At 37.4% G+C, this 24,647-nt stretch overlaps 1 protein-coding gene across 1 annotated transcript; it reads right to left on the bottom strand.

Moving 5' to 3' along the window:
• Nucleotides 1–1,254: 1,254 nt before the first annotated feature.
• On the bottom strand, nucleotides 1,255–24,397 carry LOC128647048 (olfactory receptor 10C1-like). The gene is made up of 2 exons (XM_053699862.1): nucleotides 24,098–24,397; nucleotides 1,255–2,214 (listed from the first exon to the last, which is right to left on the bottom strand). Exons 1-2 carry the CDS (start codon nucleotides 24,395–24,397, stop codon nucleotides 1,255–1,257), a joined length of 1,260 nt encoding a protein of 419 aa, XP_053555837.1.
• Nucleotides 24,398–24,647: the final 250 nt, after the last annotated feature.

Raw genomic sequence — 24,647 nt, 5'->3', positions numbered from 1 at the left:
TTCACCAAAAGTTTCAGGCATACTAACATTTGGAAGTCGAATATCACAGCTGCGCTAAATCCCTGTCCCCATAGACTTCTATGAGGCACACTACAAAACTCTGTTCACTAACGCAAAGGTGAGCTAAGTCACCAAATAACTCACAACTTGTAGTATGAGTGATGTTTAGTGCGGCCATACTATGTATTAAAATTATAGGGAAAGCTAAAGAGATGCTGGCCATGCTAAACATTCTATCATAAATCTTTTTTTACCTTTGACTTGTAATAACATATTGTGCCTATTCTGAGAATGGGCCCATGATATTTATTGCATACCCTGCACTATCAATAGCTCTCCACTTATAATCTGGGTCTTTGTGTTTTAATGCATGTTATTTTTTTGTTTTATTTTTTGTTTTTGTTTTTAAACCTAGGTAATAATTATAAATCAGCACAATTAACAATTTCATATTGTCTTATAATTAGATTTTTAGTTTGAATGAAATATTGTTGATACATTGATGATCTTACTTTAGTTGTGTAAAAGTGTAATGCTTTAAATATGATTTAATTTAAATATAATTCTGCAATAGTTGATTAGATTTTATTTTAAATATGGAAACAAATGTCAGCTGAGCATGTATAACTGACATTAAGGGGTAGATTTACTAAGCAGCAAATGCTGCTATCTACCCCCGTACTTTCCAGCTCGCCGGAAATGTGAGTTAAGAAGCAGTGGTCATAAGTCCGCTACTCCTTAACTTGTCCGCCACCTCTGAGGTGGCAAAACGCAATCAGCCTGATTGGATATGATCGGGTTGATTTACACCCCCTGCTATCGGCCAATTGGCAGCGAATGTACAGGGGGCGGCATTGCACAAGCATTTCACTAGAAATTCTTGTGCAATGATAAATGCCAGCAGTGTATGCTGTCGGCATTTATCAAAGTCCGTCCGCACATTGATAAATCTACCCCCAAGAAACAAGCTTTTAATGTAAATCTGTTGAAATAGAAACTTTAAAAAGCATACAATAAACTGCATGAAAAGAGTTTTGTGTGATGGACTGGAATACTGCTACTGAGTGCTCCTGACATAAACTATGTGAAGGATTAGTGCAAAATCATCAGACTTCTTAGAAAACACAGCTTTCTTATTGATTAGAATAGCCTTCCAAAACCTATTCAAATAGCATTTCAAACAGATTGTAATTATGAGATTACCAGTAGAACAAATATTCTGCCAATAAGAAAATATTTTCTCAAAAATGTAGTTCATGAATTCTCATTACCCAAATGTATTCTGCTCATCATTTTTCTCATAGCTCTCTTAATCTCTGTGTTCCTCAAGCTATATATCAAAGGATTGAGCATGGGGACAAAAACAATATATAAAAGAGACCAAGCTTTGGTTCCGCTATTTGTATCATTGGACTTGGTTCTTAGATATGTTATAGTGGCTGTCCCATAGAATAAGCACACAGATGTAAGATGAGAGCCACATGTTGAAAATGCCTTGCTGCGTCCTCCCGCTGAATGCATTTTAAATACAGTAGTAATGATTCTTGTATAGGATATCAGTATGAGCAAGAAGGGCAATGGTATTACAATAGAACTGTGTATTAAAATGTATAATTCATTAGCAAATGTATCTGCACATGCCAACTTTACCACTGGAAGCATATCACAGAAGTAATGGTCAATGACATTGGCATTACAGAAAGGCAAACTAAAGACAAAACTAATATTTCCAAGAGGAAGAATTATCCCTAAGAGCCAAGATAACATTAGAAACTTGAGGCATTTTGATTTGTTCATTATAGTCACATAGTGAAGTGGGTGGCATATAGCGGCATAGCGGTCATATGCCATTACAGCAAGAAGGAAGCACTCTGTGGCTCCTAGAAAACAGAAAAAGTACAGCTGAGCAGCACATCCTATTATAGAAATGCCTTTATCTGTGTGCAAAAAATCTCTGAGCATCCGCGGAACTGTTGTTGAAATATAGAAAATCTCAGTAAAAGACAAACTTCGGAGAAAAAAGTACATGGGAGAGTGCAGATGTGGTTCCAGAGTCACTGTCAAAATTATTATTATATTCCCAATCAAAGTAAAAACATAAATAAGCAAAAAGATTCCAAAGAGTAATGGTTGCAGATCAGCAGAAAAACCCAGAAGAATAAATTCAGTGACTTGGGTTTCATTTCTTCTGACTGATACAACAGCTTTATAGGCCTATAAATATATTAATTTTATTATTACATTGAAATTTTAAAGCAATCCCCCCTCCTATTCAAGTTGTATATATACTATATGGCATATTTTTGGGGGTGGGATGAGCATATTAAATACATTGATTGTGCTTAGTAATATGTTTTAGAATGGAAGCTGACATGTTTCTTATGTAAGTGTAGTCTGGATATAGGTGGGCCAATAACTATTGGCAAGCAGCATTTATAAAATAAAATATTAGCATCAGTTAAAATCCACAGCAGTATCTACTTGTTTAAAAATACATTACTGCTTGAGAGATAAATATTAATATGCATGTAACTCATTGGCAATGCAGCAGTAGATTGTGTTAATCTGTATGCTTCTAGAGCCATTGACATCACACAACATAAATATTTAGTTACATTGACATTGGGTCTCATACATATTTAAAGGTATTACTCAACCAGCAATACATTAATAAAAAATATTTTGAGAAGCATTTCTGGAAGTATATTGTACAATGGCTATACTAGAGGCTATGTTCCAATGTTCTTTTAAGTTAAATTGCAAAAACTTCAAATTGAACTAGAGTTTTTGTGGTTTTCTTACTAATGTTATACCAATCAATTAAATGTGTGTCTGAGCTAAGCAGAGTTATGTATGCACTAATTCCATAATATCGTGATTTCCTACAAGTGGATTGAAAAAAGAAACAGACGTTTTCACAGACCTACACAGACATAAAAACTATAGTCAATGAGAAGCGACAATGTTATATGAAAATTTATTAATTGATATTAATTCTGCCTTGTCAGTTTGTTTGCAGCTTCTTTGATGAAACTAAAGTCTAATGTGGGTAATTACTAATTGTGTGAATTTGTTTGCTAATTTAATAGTAATCACAAATAAACATTAATAAATATTAATTCTGCCTTGTCAGTTTGTTTGCAGCTTCTTTGATGAAACTAAAGTCTAATGTGGGTAATTACTAATTGTGTTAATTTTTTTTGCTAATTTAATAGTAATCACAAATAAACATTTTTTTTTCATTATTATAAAAAGTGGTGAATATAATGTTGAATTTAAGTGCAATCCATTGTACTGCTGTAAAATTTTGTGTTTTTGAGACCTAAAGTAAACCATTATTATTGATTTTACAGCACAGAACTACATACAGGAAGCCACTATTGCGCTCTATTTGCTTAGGGCACATTCTGCTTAGCGAACCATCTACTTAGTGCTTGAGCAAGATCCAATGTGCATTTCACTGCACAACCCCATAGAAGTTTATTATAAGGGAATTAGAACACCCATGCTATCGGACTTGCAGATGTTAAGGTGCCTTAGACTATTGCTAGATTGAGATTGATAAAATATAAGTTTGGATTTGTAATACTTTGAACTTGCATTTCAAGTGCAAGAAGTTAAAATATAGTGAATTTACACCAAAAATAAAACAAGGCACTAACTACTGTTTAAAATATAATGCTTCTCAAAATACTAATAAAACTATTTTTAAATATTATTTAAAATAAAACTATAACATAGTTTGAAAGCCATAAATCTCAAATTATTTTAGCTTCTCAAATTGAAGTACTAAACTTTGCATGTATATTTCATAGTTCAAACGTGTTCTAGTTTAACATAATTAAGAAAACGATATAAGTGGATGCCTACCATTGCCAGGAAATTGAATTTCTTTACTTGTACGTTTCTAGTGGAAAATAACTGAACTGAGCAAGTAAGCCATGTTATATCCACAATTATTATCCCTGGAGGGTCTCTGTAGGTTAAATGCTCTGGGATTCATATTGAAGGCAATTTCAAAATATTTTCTCATATGTAGTAATTCAGTGCAAGCGTTTGTCACCATTATAAATAATTGTCTGGTACATATTATACCATAATACACTTTTAAATTAACAGTTTTACTTGTGTTAGATAAAGAGGTCCTTCTTAAGAGGGTACAATTATATAATAGTTGGCCTTGCCTGCATTATCTGTTTGACCTCATAAATAATATTCAGCAAGAATACAAAATTGTCCTTTGTGTGCAGAATATTCAAGTCACAGCAGTACGGTTATACCGCTAACGTTTTAGCCGATACCGCAACTCTCCATTCCACACTGGAATTTTCAGGTCTCCTGTATTACAAACTGTTGGGTCAGGCTATTAAGCTAGCATTATAGCTTATACCACAATGATCCATTCCACGATCAAAGACCAATAGTTATAGATTTTGCCAAACGAAAATGTTTTACAAAACTCATAACAAAAAAAAAAGTACGCTAACACGCATAAACTACACTATTAACCCCTCAACCGCCACCCCCGCATCGCAAATACTTTATTAAACTTATAAACCCCTAATTCGCCGCCCACCCACATCGCCAACACTAAATTAAAGTAAATAAAAACAGAGCAGCGCTCAACCTGGGAACGAACAATTGCATAAAATCTTGTTCTATGGCTAGTTACCACCCAAGAAGCAGCCTCTTTTTGCTCAACATGTGCCTTTCACAGAGAAGAACTTTCCTATAGCATATCAGTCGGAACCTGATTTAACAGTGCAGTCCAGCCCCGAAATACCAGGCAATACCTCTCTGATCGAGAGAAATGACAAAAACCCAGACGTATGTTTTGGCTTATTATAGGCCTCCTCAGTGAGGTGCAGCCATATTCCTCTAGGCACACGGAGCAACAGGTTCATATCTGGCTTCCCGCATCACCCTTAGGGAGACTTCCCACAGGGTCATAATTTGCATAAATAAAAACAGAGAAGCTCTCAATCTGGGAACGAACAATACCATAATAGCTTGTTCTATGGCTAGTTACCACCCAAGAAGCAGCCTCTTTTTGCTCAACATGTGCCTTTCACAGAGAAGAACTTTCCTGTAGCATATCAGTCTGATCCTGACTTAACAGTGCAGTCCAGGCCCGAAACAGCAAAACCCCTGATGCATGTTTCAGCCTATTGTGGGCCTCGTCAGTGAGGTGCAGCAATATCCCTCTAAGCACACTGAGCAACAGGTCCATGTCTGGCTTCCCGCATCACCCTTAGGGAGACTTCCCTCAGGGTCATAATTTGCATAAATAAAAACAGAGAAGCGCTCAACCTGGGAATGAACAATAGCATAATAGCTTGTTTTATGGCTAGTTACCACCCAAGAAGCAGCCTCTTTTTACTCAACATGTGACTTTCACAGAGAAGAACTTTCCTTTAGCATATCAGTCTGATCCTCACTTAACAGTGCAATCCAGCTCCGAAATACCAGGCAATCCCTCTCTGAAAAAGAGAAACGGCAAAACGCCGACTTATGTTTCGGCCTATTGTGAGCCTTGTCTTTGAGGTGCAGGCATATCCCTCTAGGCACACTGAACAATAGGTCCACATCTGGCTTCCCGCATCAACCTTAGGGAGACTTCCCTCAGGGTCATAATTTGCATAAAAAAAAACAGAGAAGTGCTCAAACTGAGAATGAACAATAGCATAATATCTTGTTCTATGGCTAATTACCACCCAAGAAGCAGCCTCTTTTTGCTCAACATGTGCCTTTCACAGAGAAGAACTTTGCTGTAGCATATCACTCTGATCCTGACTTAACAGTGTAGTCCAGCCCCGAAATACCAGCAATCCCTCTCTGAACGAGAGAAACGGCAAAACCCCAGATGTATGTTTCAGGCCTATTGTGGGCCTCCTCAGTGAGGTATAGTCATATCCCTCTAGGCACACTAAGCAACGGGCCCATGTCTGGATTCCTGCATCACCATTAGAGAGTCTTCCCTCAGGGTCATAATTTGCATAAATAAAAACAGAGAAGCGCTCAACCTGGGAACGAACAATAGCATAATAGCTTGTTCTATGGCTAGTTACCACCCAAGAAGCAGCCTCTTTTTTTCTTAACATGTGCCTTTCACAGAGAAGAACTTTCCTCTAGCATATCAGTCTGATTCTGACTTAACAGTGCAGTCCAGCCCCGAAATACCAGCAATCCCTCTCTGAACGAGAGAAACGGCAAAACCCCAGACGTACATTTCATAATACTTTTATTAGAAAAATAATCATATATGCATATATACAAAATAAAATCATAATAACAAATGCAAATTCTTTCAAAATATCTCTTATTACAAAACTGAAATATTGACCCAAATTTTTGTCATCAGAAAAAAATCAAAATGCAAACATTAAACTTAAATAATCACACAAAATAAAATTAAGCATATTTCAAATACAGACAAAAAAAAAAAAAAAAACTAAATAATCCAATCCTTCCACTTCTTTGTCTTCCAGATGCCTTCAGAATCTAATTCCCCATATCGCCTCCTATCAAAAGAAAAATACAAAAACAACTTCCCACGGATCATACCCACACAATTATCTACAGTAACTACCTCTTTCTTAAAAATCAAAATATTACGCACATCCCACAACACCTCCTTCACACAACATGCCAACAACTATATCAATCTTGCTTTCTCCTTTTCCACACCACTTCCACACAAACCATACATCATCATATTAAAAGTAAAAAACTGCACTCCAGTCAAACCCTTAATCATCCTTTTCAAACTTCTCCAAACATCCCTAGCATACTCACAATTCCAAAACAAATGAATAACACTCTCGCTTTGAAAACAACCATTTCTAGGACACACTTCTGAAGCCACTAAACGACGCATTCTCTGAAAATCCCTTGTTGGCAAACACTTATGCACACTCATCCAACTAATATCTTTCTGCCTATTCATCAAATACTTATTACACACATTTTTCCATACCAACATACATTCATTTTCATTCAAACCCCCAATCAATTCAAGACCTTCCTTCTTCTCCAACATTTTCAACACCATTCTGTTTGCACACCACATCTCCCTACTAACATTCTCCAAACCATATTTTTTAATCCAAAATTCCACCCTTACATAAAACCACGGAACAGCAAAACATACCGGTTTCTTTCTATCAATCTCAAATAAACCATATCGTCTTAAAACATTTCCACAAGCATACTTTACCATACAACCAGCCATGCTACCCTTACCACTCAGAACCACACACCTACTAACATATTTCACAGCCAAAAATCTCTCCACATTTGGAAAACCCTTACCACCAACATTCTTACTCTTAACAACAACATCTCTTTTCAAACGCTCCATACCAGAACTCCAGAAAAAAGAAAGCAACACTCTCAAAATTCTCCGAAAAATCCTCTCAGGTGGCGGAAAAACTAACGCCAAATATAACATAATAGGGATCAAAACCGATTTAATAACTAACATTTTTCCTTCCAAAGATAAAGTCCTTAAAGACCAAAACTGAAGTTTTCTACTCACTTTATCAAAAACATTCTCCCAACTTTCCAAGCCTTTCAAATCCACATCAAATTTCACACCCAACACCTCAATTGCACCTTCAGTCACAGGCCATCCACAGGAATCAATCTCCCTATCATTACCAAAAACTTTAACTTTACACGTATTCCAATTAACTCTGAAACCACTTGCCATACAAAAACATTCAACTAAAGTTTTCACCCTCCTCAAACCAGCCTGAGTCTCACATACCACACTCACATCATCCATATACCCAATCACTTTTAAACACCTTCCATTACTACCAGGAACACTCACACCTCTAACTAATTTATCCTTCCTCAAACTAGTTAATAATGGCTCAATGACACATACAAATAACACAGGAGACAAAGGACATCCTTGACGCACTCCAGATTTAACACAAAATTCCTCAGTCAAAAAACCATTAACCTGGACTTGACTCACAATATCACTATACAAACATTTAAACCATCCAATAATCTTACCAGAAAAACCTAAACGTTCTAAAACATGAAACATAAAATCATGCACTACCCTATCATACGCTTTTTCAAAATCCACAATAGCAACAGCAACAGACCTCATCCTCTCCCTCACATACCACAGTACATCACGTAGTAACAACAAACTTTCAGAAATCTGACGCCCAGGAACAGCACACACTTGCTCTTCACCCACAACCTTACCAATCACTCCACGCATTCTATTTGCCAACACCTTTGCAATAACCTTATAGTCAACATTCAACAACGTAATTGGCCTCCAATTCCTCAAATCTCTCTTACCACCCTTTTTAAATAACAAAACAATCAAACCTTTCCTCATTGAAACAGGCAAAACATTCATTCTAAAAACAAACTTACAAACATCCAACATATCCACCCCAATCAAATTCCAAAAACAAGTATAAAATTCAACAGGCAAACCATCACAACCAGGTACCTTCCCATTCTTAAAACTCCTAACAACCTCTGCAATCTCATCCAAACTTAGATCCCTTTCTAACAAATCATTATCATATTTTTGCAACTTAACCTCACTGTTTTCCAACAACTCATTTTCCAATAAAACATCTCTGTTTTTTTCTTTATACAGCTCACTGTAAAACTCATGAACTTCACGCAAAACACCATCCGTACCATTAACTTCACACTCAACCTTATCAAAAACACTAAAAAAAACAGTCTTTCCTTCGAAAGCTTTCTTAAAAAAATATTTACTACAAGACTCATCCTTTTCCATTTTCTCCAATCTTGCCATAAAAACAATTTTCTTTCTTTTTTCATGCATACACTTTTTAATTATCTTTCTTGCTTCAGCAATTTCCTCATGCACATCAATACCACAATTTCTCAATTCATACAAATACAACAACCTCAGATACCATTTATCATACAACTCCCTTTCCATTCTAGCTTTCTCACAGCCTTTCTTAATAAAAAACCTCTTTATTTCCACCTTCAACCATTCCCACCACATAAGCACATTACTAAAATCACATTTTCTTTCACGCCACCTTTCATACATCCAAACAAACTGACGCTTAAACTTCTCATCTTCTAACAAATCCACATTCAGTTTCCAAACACCCTTACCATACTTGATCGTCAAATCACAATTCACCTTAGACATCAAAAGGGCATGATCCGTAAAGGGCATCCACTTTAAAGAAAAATCATCAACACATAAATATTTAGATAAAAAACAAAAATCAATTCGAGATTTTATCCCACCACTATCACTAAAGAAAGTAAAACCCTCCCCTGAAAAAGAAACAGACCCGAAGGCATCCTTCAAACCGAAAGATTTAAGCAAATCAAGTAAAAACTTCCCTGAGCTATCCACCCTACAATCACTCCCACCCTCTCTGTCCCCATTCTTAATAATACAATTAAAATCCCCAACCAAAAATGTTGGCTCTCGACCTGGCAGAAAAAACTTTAAAGTTTCAAAATCAAGCAAACGTTCTACCCTATTTGGAGAAGCATATATATTCCCACAAAAGCTAAAACTAACCAAAAGTACCCGACCTGGGACAATATGAACTACATTAAGGATAGAAAAACTAAACCCCTTAAACAAAACTCCCACCCCCCCCCCCATTCCTATCAGAAGAACAAGACCATATTTTAGGACCATATTCCCAGTCAGCACATTTAGGATGTTCAGAGAGACCACATTCCTGCAAACAAAAAATATCAGCAAAACATACAGATAATAATTTAAAAATTGCAGCTCTCCTTGCTATAGTTGTCATACACCTGACATTAAGGGAAGAAATGGTCAGAAACATCACAAAAATAAATTAAAGAAAAACAAAAAAAGAAATAACATCAGGACTTCTTCTTTCCTTTCTTTTTCTTAGGACTCAAAGGAGATCCTTTAAATCTGCCTCTGTGACGTTCCGACCTCCTAGGCTCCCCCTTGCCAGCCTCATAACCAGTAACTTCAGCAAGTTGGTTCACATCTCTTTTATCTAGATAACCAACAGAAGAGGCATCAGAAAAGTCACCTATACACTGGCTTGAATCAGAAGGAACGTCTTTAGTAGAGACAGAAGGAAACTCTGAAATTAAAGAGTCAGCATCACTTGTAGTATCTGGATCTGCACCCTTAACTACTGGAAGATTCAAATCAGGACTCTCCCATCCATCAGAATCCGCATCTATTTTTCGCTTGGAGGCAGATTTTTTCCCTTCAGTGTCCATATCCTCCTCAGAACTAGAGGACACAACAGCAGACCAATCAATGTTCTCCCCTTCACCAAGAACAGCATCAGGAGCAGCATCACAAGATGACTCAGTGAAGGAAAAATTCTCTGTCCCAGGAACAGCAACAGTATCATCCACAGAATTGGGCAACAGGGCTTCAAGAACATCTGAAGCAGCTATCACATTAGATGTAGCAAGATCCACTTCCTGAAGATGAGATTGGGCTTCCTCCACCTTCTCAGCCACAGGAACCACCACAGGAGCATCAGACACCTCTCCGACAGGGACCCCAAATGCAGATTTCTTGCACAAAAGAGGTAATATAGAGTTCAATGCCTCATCAGAGACCTCCTCCTCATTCATAGATGGCTCAACTGCAACTGAAAATGTTTTTTTTGCAACATCAGCATAGGAAGGCTTCACTCTATCAAGCCCCTGCAACATCATCAAAGGACACATCCTGCACAGATGACTTGAAGAACCACACAGGTCACAGGTCCGGCGTTTACTACAGTGGGCAACAAGATGATCCTCCTCAGCCGCAATTTCGACATCTGGCACCTGGGCAATTTTCAGCAATGTGACCAAACAGGTTGCAACTACGGCAAAAAAGAGGCATCTCATCATAGTATAAGAAACCTCTATTTCCACCAATGGCGAAAGTCTGTGGAGGGTGTTTCTTTCCACCAATACCTAATTCATCAGGCACAAACCGCACCCAGAACCTGCGCTTTCCATTGAAAGTTCCAAACTGATTCCTCAGCTTGCTACCTCCTTGAACATCATCAAAGTAGCGACAAAGAAACAGACGAATTTCCACATCAGTGACCCAAGGGTTGTACATATGTACTGTCACCAGGATTCTTCTCTCCCTCTGCACACAGGCAACAAATTTCATGCCAACCAACTCTGGAGCAGCAGCCATATCAATAGTCCGTTGATAGCAGGTCTGTAAATAATGCTCATCAGTGAAAGCCACATCAAAAATCCCTCTTGAAGGGAATGACTGAACACAATGCAAACTTGCTCTTGTCATCTTCAAAACACCCTCCAAAACCACCTGCTGGACATGAGCCAAACCAATCTTCTCTCGAAAGTCCTCAGAAATCAACACCCGAAGTGTATGGGGAACATTTGGCACATTGGTAGCCATATTTGCCCTATTGCCTCTTTAGGCTGGATTTCAGAGCGCCCCCCCAAAAGCAGCATGTGGCTGAAGTCCAGGGACGATGCCACAAGGCCAAGGGGACGGCTCTACTACCCAGTTGCTCTACGCCTAAGGAGTAGCCACCCCCCCAATAGCAGCAGGAGCCCAAACCCCAAAGGGAAAGGACCCCAGGCCGAAGGAGCAGGTCTCCAGGCAGCAAACCAAGACCAAGACCAAGCACAGAAAACTGCACTTGATCCAAGCCAAAGGCTCAAGAAGCAACCTCAGCTGATCATTTCGGCCTATTGTGGGCCTCGTCAGTGAGGTGCAGCCATATTCCTCTAGGCACACTGAGCAACGGGTCCATGTCTGGCTTCCCGCATCACCCTTAGGGAGACTTTTAGTGTCCTCATTTGCATAAATAAAAAGAGAGAAGCTCTCAACCTAGGAATGAGCAATAGCATGATATCTTGTTCTATGGCTAGTTACCCCCCAATAAGCAGTCACTTTTTGTGGGGTAACTAGCCATAGAACAAGCTATCATGCTATTGCTCATTCCTAGGTTGAGCGCTTCTCTCTTTTTATTTATGCAAATTATGACACTAAAATTATGAAAACTAGAAAAAAAAACGATTACAAAAAATAATAAATGAAATTATCCAAAATAATAAAAATTAAACCTTATCTAATACTCCTATAAAAACAAAAAATAACCCCAAAATAAAACACCCCCTAATCTAACAATAAACTACCAATAGTCCTTAAAAGGGCCTTTTATAGAGCATTGCCCTGAAGCAATCAGCTCTTTTATATTAAAAAAAAATGACAAAGTACCCCCTAACAGTAAAAAACCCCACCCAACCAACCCCCCAAAATAAACAAAAAACTTAGTCTAAAAAGACCTAAGCTACCAATTGCCCCTAAAGGGGTATTTGTATGGGCATTGCTATCAGCTCTTTTGCTGCCCATAAAAAATAAAAAAGCCCTAATCTAAAAAAAAACCTTAACACTAACCCTAAAACGTACTCACAGTTCCTGAAGTCCAGACATCCATCTTCATCCAGGTGGCGACATGTCTTCATCCAGGCGGAGACATCTACATCCATCACAGAGGCATCTTCTATCTTCATCTCGGTGGTGCGGAGCTGTGGCAATGAGGAGCTGAGCAGGATGGGCGGCGATGATGACATCCAGCATGGAGGCTCCACTTCATGTGATCTCCACCGCACACTGAAGATTGAATGCAAGGTACCCCTTTTATATTTTACATTCCTATTGGCTGAAATATTCATATATATTATTCATATATTCCTGTTCAAATTGGAGTTTTTATTTTGGGGTGACGTTTTTGTTTTTATAGGGGTATTAGATTCGTTTTTGGTAAATATTTTTTATTGAGGTTATGGAGATAATATAACATATATGAAACATATCGAAATGTAAATGACATATCATACAACAAGCAAATGTATTTTGAATAAGACAAAAATATTATAGTGGATCTTTATGGATAGTCATCTTAAACCTCATTTTTGTATTAATTTCTGTAATTGGTTCCTCAAATGATAAGGAGGGTTACTTTTGAACCTATCAAAACTTATGGACATCCAAAAAAGCAGTGATCTGAGCACTCGGGGGCAAGATAAAATCCAAAAAATCTTTATTGAAGAAAAGGTAAAAGCTGCATCTCAATGCAGGTGAACAAGGATAGCGAACCTGATGCATTTTGCGCCCCCTAGTGGCGCTTAGTCATAGGAACTAGTGCTAAGGATGTCTGTAGTGTACTTAAAGGGATGACTGTCCAATCACTGACCAGTAATGGGTGCAATTGGACGTCACCTTAAAAGAAACACTAACAGCACATAAGAAAATATTAAAAAACAATTAATGTGATAAAACTGAAGGTACAAAAAATCCTTGTGTGCATACTGACAGGCTAATATAGATGAAAACACATAAGACATAAAAATATGTTAATTTGTGTATATGTATGTGTCTTAAAATTTGTCTAAACAATATTTATAAGGAATGCCTAATTAACAATATACTGAAAAAATCCATGGCTACCAATTAAACCTAGGACGATATATTCAAATATTATTTGCAAACATTAAGGCATAATTGCAATGTTAAGACCATACAGAATGTTTAATTAATCAATGTAAAGATTTGAATAATATTTGAAAAATAGTGTTGATTGAAAAAATTATTATTTATAGATATGCTGTTCACACTGTTAAGATCAACAATCTGGAAAGGGAAATACTAATGATAAGAAGCAATGCTTGTATGCATATTAATGAATATAAATTACATTTGTAAACTAAGGAATGCATATTTTGCATTAATCTATAAAGTAAGAAATATCCCATTCCAGATTGATGCCCTTTGGGTGTCTAGTTTCCAATTTCAGAATCCAGAATAGCTCCCTTTTTGTAAGAAGTTTGTGTCTATCCCCTCCTCTGGTAGGTTTATGTACCACTTCAATGATCTGCGCTCCGAAACTGGGAACACCAGTTAGGTGCAGGCCATTGAAGTGTTTGGTGACCGCTGAGTTTTTATTAAAATTCTCAACGTCTCTCAGGTGCTCCCTGACCCTATCTCGAAATTCACGAGAGGTTTGGCCCACATATTGTTGTTGGCAGAGGTTACAGTTGAGTACATATACTACCCATTTGGTTCTACAGGTAGCATAGAAATGGATTTTAAAAGATTTCAACGTACTATTGGAATGAAAGTTGTTGCCGATAATGATAGATTTACAGGCTTTGCAGTTGAAATTATGGCATTTGAAATTACCTCTTCTGTTGCCATGTAACCAAGTTGGGGAAGACAAATTAGTGGTTTGTATCATACTGGGTGCTAATGTGGAGCCCAGTGTTTCCGGCTTTCTTGAGACAAATTTGAAGTTAGTCACTGAGTTAGATATTAGGGGGTCATTTTTTAGTAGTGGAATGTGTTTCTTTAAGATGTTTACTACTTCACTATACTGACTGGAAAATGGGGTACTAAACACTATTGAGTTTTCTGAAAAAGATTTATGAGGTCTTGTTTGTTTTAAAGTACAATCTGCTTTAGCCTCTTCCTGTGCTTTTTCCAGAAGACTTGAATCGTATCCTCTAGCTAGCAATCTGTTTTTTAAGTCATTAGATTGGTTAGAGTAGATCTCATTACTGTTGGTGTTTCTCTTAAGTCTTAAGAATTGGCTTTTTGGAATTGATTTAAGGAGGTGGGGAGGATGGGCTGATTGGGCATGTAAGATGGTATTGCCGGCAGTTAGTTTTCTATAGGTACTCGATATGATGGTTCCATCGTCTACCACTCCTTCTAATGTCAAGTCCAAAAAGTTAACTATAAAGGGGTTGAATTCACCAGTAAATTTTAAAAGGCTAGTGTTAGCCTCTTTTTATTTATGCAAATTATGACACTAAAATTATGAAAAATAGAAAAAAAAACGATTACAAAAAATAATAAATGAAATTATCCAAAATAATAAAAATTAAACCTTATCTAATACTCCTATAAAAACAAAAAATAACCCCAAAATAAAACACCCCCTAATCTAACAATAAACTACCAATAGTCCTTAAAAGGGCCTTTTATAGAGCATTGCCCTGAAGCAATCAGCTCTTTTATATTAAAAAAAAATGACAAAGTACCCCCTAACAGTAAAAACCCCACCCAACCAACCCCCCAAAATAAACAAAAAACTTAGTCTAAAAAGACCTAAGCTACCAATTGCCCCTAAAGGGGTATTTGTATGGGCATTGCTATCAGCTCTTTTGCTGCCCATAAAAAATAAAAAAGCCCTAATCTAAAAAAAAACCTTAACACTAACCCTAAAACGTACTCACAGTTCCTGAAGTCCAGACATCCATCTTCATCCAGGTGGCGACATGTCTTCATCCAGGCGGATACATCTACATCCATCACAGAGGCATCTTCTATCTTCATCTCGGTGGTGCGGAGCTGTGGCAATGAGGAGCTGAGCAGGATGGGCGGCGATGATGACATCCAGCATGGAGGCTCCACTTCATGTGATCTCCGCCGCACACTGAAGATTGAATGCAAGGTACCCCTTTTATATTTTACATTCCTATTGGCTGAAATATTCATATATATTATTCATATATTCCTGTTCAAATTGGAGTTTTTATTTTGGGGTGACTTTTTTGTTTTTATAGGGGTATTAGATTCGTTTTTGGTAAATATTTTTTATTGAGGTTATGGAGATAATATAACATATATGAAACATATCGAAATGTAAATGACATATCATACAACAAGCAAATGTATTTTGAATAAGACAAAAATATTATAGTGGATCTTTATGGATAGTCATCTTAAACCTCATTTTTGTATTAATTTCTGTAATTGGTTCCTCAAATGATAAGGAGGGTTACTTTTGAACCTATCAAAACTTATGGACATCCAAAAAAGCAGTGATCTGAGCACTCGGGGGCAAGATAAAATCCAAAAAATCTTTATTGAAGAAAAGGTAAAAGCTGCATCTCAATGCAGGTGAACAAGGATAGCGAACCTGATGCATTTTGCGCCCCCTAGTGGCGCTTAGTCATAGGGACTAGTGCTAAGGATGTCTGTAGTGTACTTAAAGGGATGACTGTCCAATCACTGACCAGTAATGGGTGCAATTGGACGTCACCTTAAAAGAAACACTAACAGCACATAAGAAAATATTAAAAAACAATTAATGTGATAAAACTGAAGGTACAAAAAATCCTTGTGTGCATACTGACAGGCTAATATAGATGAAAACACATAAGACATAAAAATATGTTAATTTGTGTATATGTATGTGTCTTAAAATTTGTCTAAACAATATTTATAAGGAATGCCTAATTAACAATATACTGAAAAAATCCATGGCTACCAATTAAACCTAGGACGATATATTCAAATATTATTTGCAAACATTAAGGCATAATTGCAATGTTAAGACCATACAGAATGTTTAATTAATCAATGTAAAGATTTGAATAATATTTGAAAAATAGTGTTGATTGAAAAAATTATTATTTATAGATATGCTGTTCACACTGTTAAGATCAACAATCTGGAAAGGGAAATACTAATGATAAGAAGCAATGCTTGTATGCATATTAATGAATATAAATTACATTTGTAAACTAAGGAATGCATATTTTGCATTAATCTATAAAGTAAGAAATATCCCATTCCAGATTGATGCCCTTTGGGTGTCTAGTTTCCAATTTCAGAATCCAGAATAGCTCCCTTTTTGTAAGAAGTTTGTGTCTATCCCCTCCTCTGGCAGGTTTATGTACCACTTCAATGATCTGTGCTCCGAAACTGGGAACACCAGTTAGGTGCAGGCCATTGAAGTGTTTGGCGACCGCTGAGTTTTTATTAAAATTCTCAACGTCTCTCAGGTGCTCCCTGACCCTATCTCGAAATTCACGAGAGGTTTGGCCCACATATTGTTGTTGGCAGAGGTTACAGTTGAGTACATATACTACCCATTTGGTTCTACAGGTAGCATAGAAATGGATTTTAAAAGATTTCAACGTACTATTGGAATGAAAGTTGTTGCCGATAATGATAGATTTACAGGCTTTGCAGTTGAAATTATGGCATTTGAAATTACCTCTTCTGTTGCCATGTAACCAAGTTGGGGAAGACAAATTAGTGGTTTGTATCATACTGGGTGCTAATGTGGAGCCCAGTGTTTCCGGCTTTCTTGAGACAAATTTGAAGTTAGTCACTGAGTTAGATATTAGGGGGTCATTTTTTAGTAGTGGAATGTGTTTCTTTAAGATGTTTACTACTTCACTATACTGACTGGAAAATGGGGTACTAAACACTATTGAGTTTTCTGAAAAAGATTTATGAGGTCTTGTTTGTTTTAAAGTACAATCTGCTTTAGCCTCTTCCTGTGCTTTTTCCAGAAGACTTGAATCGTATCCTCTAGCTAGCAATCTGTTTTTTAAGTCATTAGATTGGTTAGAGTAGATCTCATCACTGTTGGTGTTTCTCTTAAGTCTTAAGAATTGGCTTTTTGGAATTGATTTAAGGAGGTGGGGAGGATGGGCTGATTGGGCATGTAAGATGGTATTGCCGGCAGTTAGTTTTCTATAGGTACTCGATATGATGGTTCCATCGTCTACCACTCCTTCTAATGTCAAGTCCAAAAAGTTAACTATAAAGGGGTTGAATTCACCAGTAAATTTTAAAAGGCTAGTGTTAGCCTCTTTTTATTTATGCAAATTATGACACTAAAATTATGAAAAATAGAAAAAAAACAATTACAAAAAATAATAAATGAAATTATCCAAAATAATAAAAATTAAACCTTATCTAATACTCCTATAAAAACAAAAAATAACCCCAAAATAAAACACCCCCTAATCTAACAATAAACTACCAATAGTCCTTAAAAGGGCCTTTTATAGAGCATTGCCCTGAAGCAATCAGCTCTTTTATATTAAAAAAAAATGACAAAGTACCCCCTAACAGTAAAAAACCCCACCCAACCAACCCCCCAAAATAAACAAAAAACTTAGTCTAAAAAGACCTAAGCTACCAATTGCCCCTAAAGGGGTATTTGTATGGGCATTGCTATCAGCTCTTTTGCTGCCCATAAAAAATAAAAAAGCCCTAATCTAAAAAAAAACCTTAACACTAACCCTAAAACGTACTCACAGTTCCTGAAGTCCAGACATCCATCTTCATCCAGGTGGCGACATGTCTTCATCCAGGCGGAGACATCTACATCCATCACAGAGGCATCTTCTATCTTCATCTCGGTGGTGCGGAGCTGTGGCAATGAGGAGCTGAGCAGGATGGGCGGCAATGATGACATCCAGCATGGAGGCTCCACTTCATGTGATCTCCGCCGCACACTGAAGATTGAATGCAAGGTACCCCTTTTATATTTTACATTCCTATTGGCTGAAATATTCATATATATTATTCATATATTCCTGTTCAAATTGGAGTTTTTATTTTGGGGTGACTTTTTTGTTTTTATAGGGGTATTAGATTCGTTTTTGGTAAATATTTTTTATTGAGGTTATGGAGATAATATAACATATATGAAACATATCGAAATGTAAATGACATATCATACAACAAGCAAATGTATTTTGAATAAGACAAAAATATTATAGTGGATCTTTATGGATAGTCATCTTAAACCTCATTTTTGTATTAATTTCTGTAATTGGTTCCTCAAATGATAAGGAGGGTTACTTTTGAACCTATCAAAACTTATGGACATCCAAAAAAGCAGTGATCTGAGCACTCGGGGGCAAGATAAAATCCAAAAAATCTTTATTGAAGAAAAGGTAAAAGCTGCATCTCAATGCAGGTGAACAAGGATAGCGAACCTGACACATTTTGCGCCCCCTAGTGGCGCTTAGTCATAGGAACTAGTGCTAAGGATGTCTGTAGTGTACTTAAAGGGATGACTGTCCAATCACTGACCAGTAATGGGTGCAATTGGACGTCACCTTAAAAGAAACACTAACAGCACATAAGAAAATATTAAAAAACAATTAATGTGATAAAACTGAAGGTACAAAAAATCCTTGTGTGCATACTGACAGGCTAATATAGATGAAAACACATAAGACATAAAAATATGTTAATTTGTGTATATGTATGTGTCTTAAAATTTGTCTAAACAATATTTATAAGGAATGCCTAATTAACAATATACTGAAAAAATCCATGGCTACCAATTAAACCTAGGACGATATATTCAAATATTATTTGCAAACATTAAGGCATAATTGCAATGTTAAGACCATACAGAATGTTTAATTAATCAATGTAAAGATTTGAATAATATTTGAAAAATAGTGTTGATTGAAAAAATTATTATTTATAGATATGCTGTTCACACTGTTAAGATCAACAATCTGGAAAGGGAAATACTAATGATAAGAAGCAATGCTTGTATGCATATTAATGAATATAAATTACATTTGTAAACTAAGGAATGCATATTTTGCATTAATCTATAAAGTAAGAAATATCCCATTCCAGATTGATGCCCTTTGGGTGTCTAGTTTCCAATTTCAGAATCCAGAATAGCTCCCTTTTTGTAAGAAGTTTGTGTCTATCCCCTCCTCTGGTAGGATTATGTACCACTTCAATGATCTGCGCTCCGAAACTGGGAACACCAGTTAGGTGCAGGCCATTGAAGTGTTTGGCGACCGCTGAGTTTTTATTAAAATTCTCAACGTCTCTCAGGTGCTCCCTGACCCTATCTCGAAATTCACGAGAGGTTTGGCCCACATATTGTTGTTGGCAGAGGTTACAGTTGAGTACATATACTACCCATTTGGTTCTACAGGTAGCATAGAAATGGATTTTAAAAGATTTCAACGTACTATTGGAATGAAAGTTGTTGCCGATAATGATAGATTTACAGGCTTTGCAGTTGAAATTATGGCATTTGAAATTACCTCTTCTGTTGCCATGTAACCAAGTTGGGGAAGACAAATTAGTGGTTTGTATCATACTGGGTGCTAATGTGGAGCCCAGTGTTTCCGGCTTTCTTGAGACAAATTTGAAGTTAGTCACTGAGTTAGATATTAGGGGGTCATTTTTTAGTAGTGGAATGTGTTTCTTTAAGATGTTTACTACTTCACTATACTGACTGGAAAATTGGGTACTAAACACTATTGAGTTTTCTGAAAAAGATTTATGAGGTCTTGTTTGTTTTAAAGTACAATCTGCTTTAGTCTCTTCCTGTGCTTTTTCCAGAAGACTTGAATCGTATCCTCTAGCTAGCAATCTGTTTTTTAAGTCATTAGATTGGTTAGAGTAGATCTCATCACTGTTGGTGTTTCTCTTAAGTCTTAAGAATTGGCTTTTTGGAATTGATTTAAGGAGGTGGGGAGGATGGGCTGATTGGGCATGTAAGATGGTATTGCCGGCAGTTGGTTTTCTATAGGTACTCGATATGATGGTTCCATCGTCTACCACTCCTTCTAATGTCAAGTCCAAAAAGTTAACTTTAAAGGGGTTGAATTCACCAGTAAATTTTAAAAGGCTAGTGTTAGTATTTAAATATTCCAAGGAATAAGCAAGTGAGAAACCCCCATGCCCCCTATTTTCAATGATAAAGATCATGTCATCGATAAATCTATTGTAAAAAACAATGTCATGTATGAATGGATTTTGATAGGAATAGATATGTTGGAGTTCCCACCAACCCACATATAAATTGGCATACGAGGGGGCAAATTTCGCCCCCATTGCCGTTCCACATAGTTGGAGGTAAAACTCTTTATCAAAAATAAAATAATTGTGGGTTAGTAGGAACTCCAAGCAATCACAAATAAAGATTTTCTCTTCCTGTTTATAAGAAGTGTCTCTGTCCATGAACCATTTTATGGCTCTAACTCCCTGATCGTGGGGGATGCATGAATATAACGATTCAATATCAATGACCACCCAATTAAAGTCATTCTTCCATTTTATGCTTTTTAAGTTATCTAATAGGTGGCCGGAGTCCCTAAGATAACTTTGTAAGTTCACTACAAGTGGTTGAAGAATACAGTCTAACCACTCAGACATAGGCTCCAAAAGGGAGCCTATGCCTGAGACAATAGGCCTACCAGGAGGAGAGAGAATGTCCTTGTAGATTTTGGGGACATGGTGGAAGATTGGTATGACCGGGGACTTAGGAATTAAAAGTTCAATATCTTTTTTTTGGAGAATTCCCAAAGCCAGACCATCCTCCAAAAGGTCCCCAAGTTTGCTCTTGAAAATGTTAGTTGGGTCTGAAGGCAGTTTGCGATAAATGGATGTATTCGCAAGTTGCCTGTTAGCTTCTGATAGGTAAGCACTTTTGTTCATAAGAACAATAGCGCCACCCTTGTCTGCATTTCTCAAGACCAAATTTTTATTGAGTTGTAGTTTTTTTAGAGCAATAGATTCTTTATGTGTTAAATTGGTGTGATGATGTTTTTTATCATTTGTTGTTTTAGCCAATTCTAGCAGGTCTCTTTCAACACTTTGTTGAAAGGCATTGATGTATGGCCCTCTGACTTGTATGGGATAAAAATCCCTATTCTTTGTTATAGGAGGAGTTATAGAGTGCGTTCTGAGACCATTGAATTGATCCCCACTGCAAGATAAATCTCTCATAACCTCCAGGGTGCAACAGTCCTTGAAGTCTTTCAATTGATGATACTGGCCCAAAGAAGGATCACGCTCCTGATTGGTGTTAGCTTGGCAGTTCTCATCTGAAGATTTGTCAGAAAAGAATTTTTTGAGTGTCAGTTTGCGAACAAATTTGTTGACATCCAAAATGGTGTAAAAAACTGAGAACTTATTAGATGGAGCAAAGCCTAGTCCTCTTTGCAGGAGCGATATTTCTTCATCTGTTAGTTGGTAATCGGAGAGATTGACAATATTCAAATTGTTATGTTATTTCTTGTTCTTGCGTGTGGATTTTTTGCCTACTGTTCCGCCTTTTGGATCTTCTTGTCCTACGCCTAAAGGGCCACTATTTTTAGTAGTAGTTGGTGGTATTTTAGTTGACTTATGGACACTGAGAGAGGAAATTGGCATTGGGAATGGTCGCTTTTGGACCTAGTGAGTAAATAGATAGATGGGGAAAGTCAGCAGGCCAGAGCTGCTTTGGAAATAGAAAAGAAGAAAGACAAAAAGAGAGTAAGTCAGAAGAAAAAGGGAAAGAGAAGAAGTGGGGGAGGGTCGGGCTCCTGTTAGAAATGTGTGTTGTCTAAGGTTAGTAGTGAGTTGGTAAGTTGGTACAACACAGTTAGTTAGGGGAGCTATGAGAGATAATGTTCTATTGTGGGCCTGGTTCTAGAGGTACCTGCACTACCTGTGTCATGACTATTGAAGTATAATTATGAAGTAGAAATAAAATATTAGCTAATAGCTTACTACCTCGAGAAAAGGATACCGCTGAGAGAGTAACAGGAATGTACACTATATTCGCTATCGGGGCAGCAACTAAGGCAGAATAATAAAAACCTTATAGTGTTTGTTATGTACACTTAAGAAACATAAACAGTTATATTAGTGGTGATAAAACAACAATGTAACTTGACTGCTATTAAACATATGTAGGATATAAAGACCTGGTATCAAGAACTTCCACACACCTGTACGGAAAGAGCTACAACTAGCTCCCCCAGGACTAGCTCTTCAATGAGGACCAGTTATGCAAACTCAGAGATGATTCTGACTAGACCCCTCAATGAAAATGGAGAGGGCTGCAGGATGAGGGGAGACATACTCAGGTAAATAATAGGCTGCATAAGATCATTTCAGGAGTGTAGTGTGTGGGACTAATATGTCTTGAAAGTATATCCATATATGTACATAATCGTGTTATGCTAAATAACTATCTAAAAGAAAACTAATGACAATCCAGTATGGAAAGACGAGGAAAAATGCGGCACTCAAAATTATGGTGAGCTTATAGGGGTAGTAGTATATGTAGCTGAATGTATGATTGAAAATCCAGTTTTCATGAGGAGCGTCTATCTCTATGTGATGGAGTGGTGCAACACCTACTTGGTTAAAGACAGCATGTTTATTGAGTTATGATACATCAGGTGGCTTTCTCCTCTTGGTATATCGAGTGTGGATATCTTATTACCGTGTATGCAAATTTTGTATGATTTTTGACATGATAACACACATAGCTAGGTACATGCAACAACTATATAATACATATAACTAATAACATCTGGAGTATATAGAGAAGGGATTCAAAAGCACTCCTGCCTCAGAAAATTAAAATCAAGGGGCAGGGCATTGGGAGGGGCATCACAGCATAAAATAATCAATTGCTAGGAATATAGTCAATTTTCTGTATCCATATTTAAACCTTGTAGTAAATAACTATTGACTCAATATCTGTTACACAAGACCATTAGTTCTGCCCAGTATGGACTATACGGTAGATGAAATTGTCAGAAGTCCCATAAGTTGAGATAGAACATATAGTGAAGGATTTCCTATACTAGGTCAGACAGTTTAAAAGTAAAGTTAAGTAAGACCTCAGAATAAAAAATGCTAAGGCCATAAAAGATGTGGGTTACCAAATATAGTTACTGTGCAAACGTGGGGTACTCTGGGAGGTGAGAAGGAGAGAACAAAGACAAAGGGAAACCCTAGTAACAGAACCTCTTAACAATATTAGCTATGTTGGTGCAAATATAGCAAGCAACCTCGCAGCTTCACCCCACACCTCTCTTTAGTCCTTTATTATCAATATGTCTTAGTGCCGGTTGTGATCTTAACTCCTGAGTTTCTGAAGAGAGCAAGAGTGCGGTCAGCAGATCCTGACCGTGCCATATTAAGTAAGGGTGCGCAGACAATAATTGGAGGCTTAGAATAGGGCAAGTAATGAGAAAGCTCCGGTCAGGTTTGGCACTTGTCCAAGTAACGGTCATACACTTGAAATCAACCTTTGGGTGTCCAGGGCTGGTTAGTTGTATATTAGATCTTGTGAGAGGCTGCAGGTCTGTGTTATATGGGACCTGTGTGAGCTTGGCTATGTTGGGCGGTGTCTGAAGATCGCTGTCTGTCTCCTTCAGGTCCGTGGCGCTGTTAGGATCTGCAGCCGATTCAGCAACAGTTAAGGCCGTTCCGCCATCTGTGATCCCACTCCTGATGGGAGGATGTAGACCGCATGTGAGAGGTAAGATGTCATCCCCTGTATCGGCCTACTCTCCACATGAAGCCGAGTTGAGGGGGCACTTCACTGCTCTGACGTCTGCGACTTAGTAGAGCAAGATGTGGAGGCGGCTCTGTACAGGTCTGTGATGGTTCCAGCAGTGAGAATGAAACTCCCGCAGGGAGCCGGGAGGTCTCATCATTCTTAAAAAGATCAGCCGCCATCTTGGGTGTCGGTTCGGTCTCTTCCTCCCTCAATTCCTTAATCGTAGACCGTAGGTTGTGAAAACAATGATCCATCTTCTCCTCAAATGCTTCAAGCCATGCCTGCATCTGGTCATGTAGATCTGCCATATCCAATCGGCCAGTTGTCAGTTCTGTCTCGTGGCGTTAAGAAGTGCCGTGCTCCCAAGTCAGTGTCCCAATAAAAGTGTAAGGTTTCGTTAGATGAGGCAATTTAAGGGTTACTCTCTCCCTCTCCCAGGTATAGAACCCAGACTGAATTAGGAAGGGAAAACAAAAAATGTAAATTAAATGTTCTATTGGGCTAAATGTTTAATGATTGTTCAGGAGCCCATGGAATACACGTCTTGTTTCTTCTGAT

This window comes from Bombina bombina, chromosome 2 (genome assembly GCF_027579735.1).
Source record: "Bombina bombina isolate aBomBom1 chromosome 2, aBomBom1.pri, whole genome shotgun sequence".
NCBI classification, from domain to species: Eukaryota; Metazoa; Chordata; class Amphibia; order Anura; family Bombinatoridae; genus Bombina; species Bombina bombina.
Note: the sequence above shows the minus strand (reverse complement) of the source record. Positions and strands in the feature narration are given on the sequence as shown.

Bases quoted from the DNA above. Each gene is read 5' to 3' on its own strand.
- LOC128647048 (XM_053699862.1), bottom strand. From the start codon at position 24,397: ATGGCAGATCTACATGACCAGATGCAGGCATGGCTTGAAGCATTTGAG. The intron at 2,215-24,097 runs GTAGGCCGATAC...ATATATTTATAG, and splicing joins AACTCGGCTTCATGTGGAGA to GCCTATAAAGCTGTTGTATC.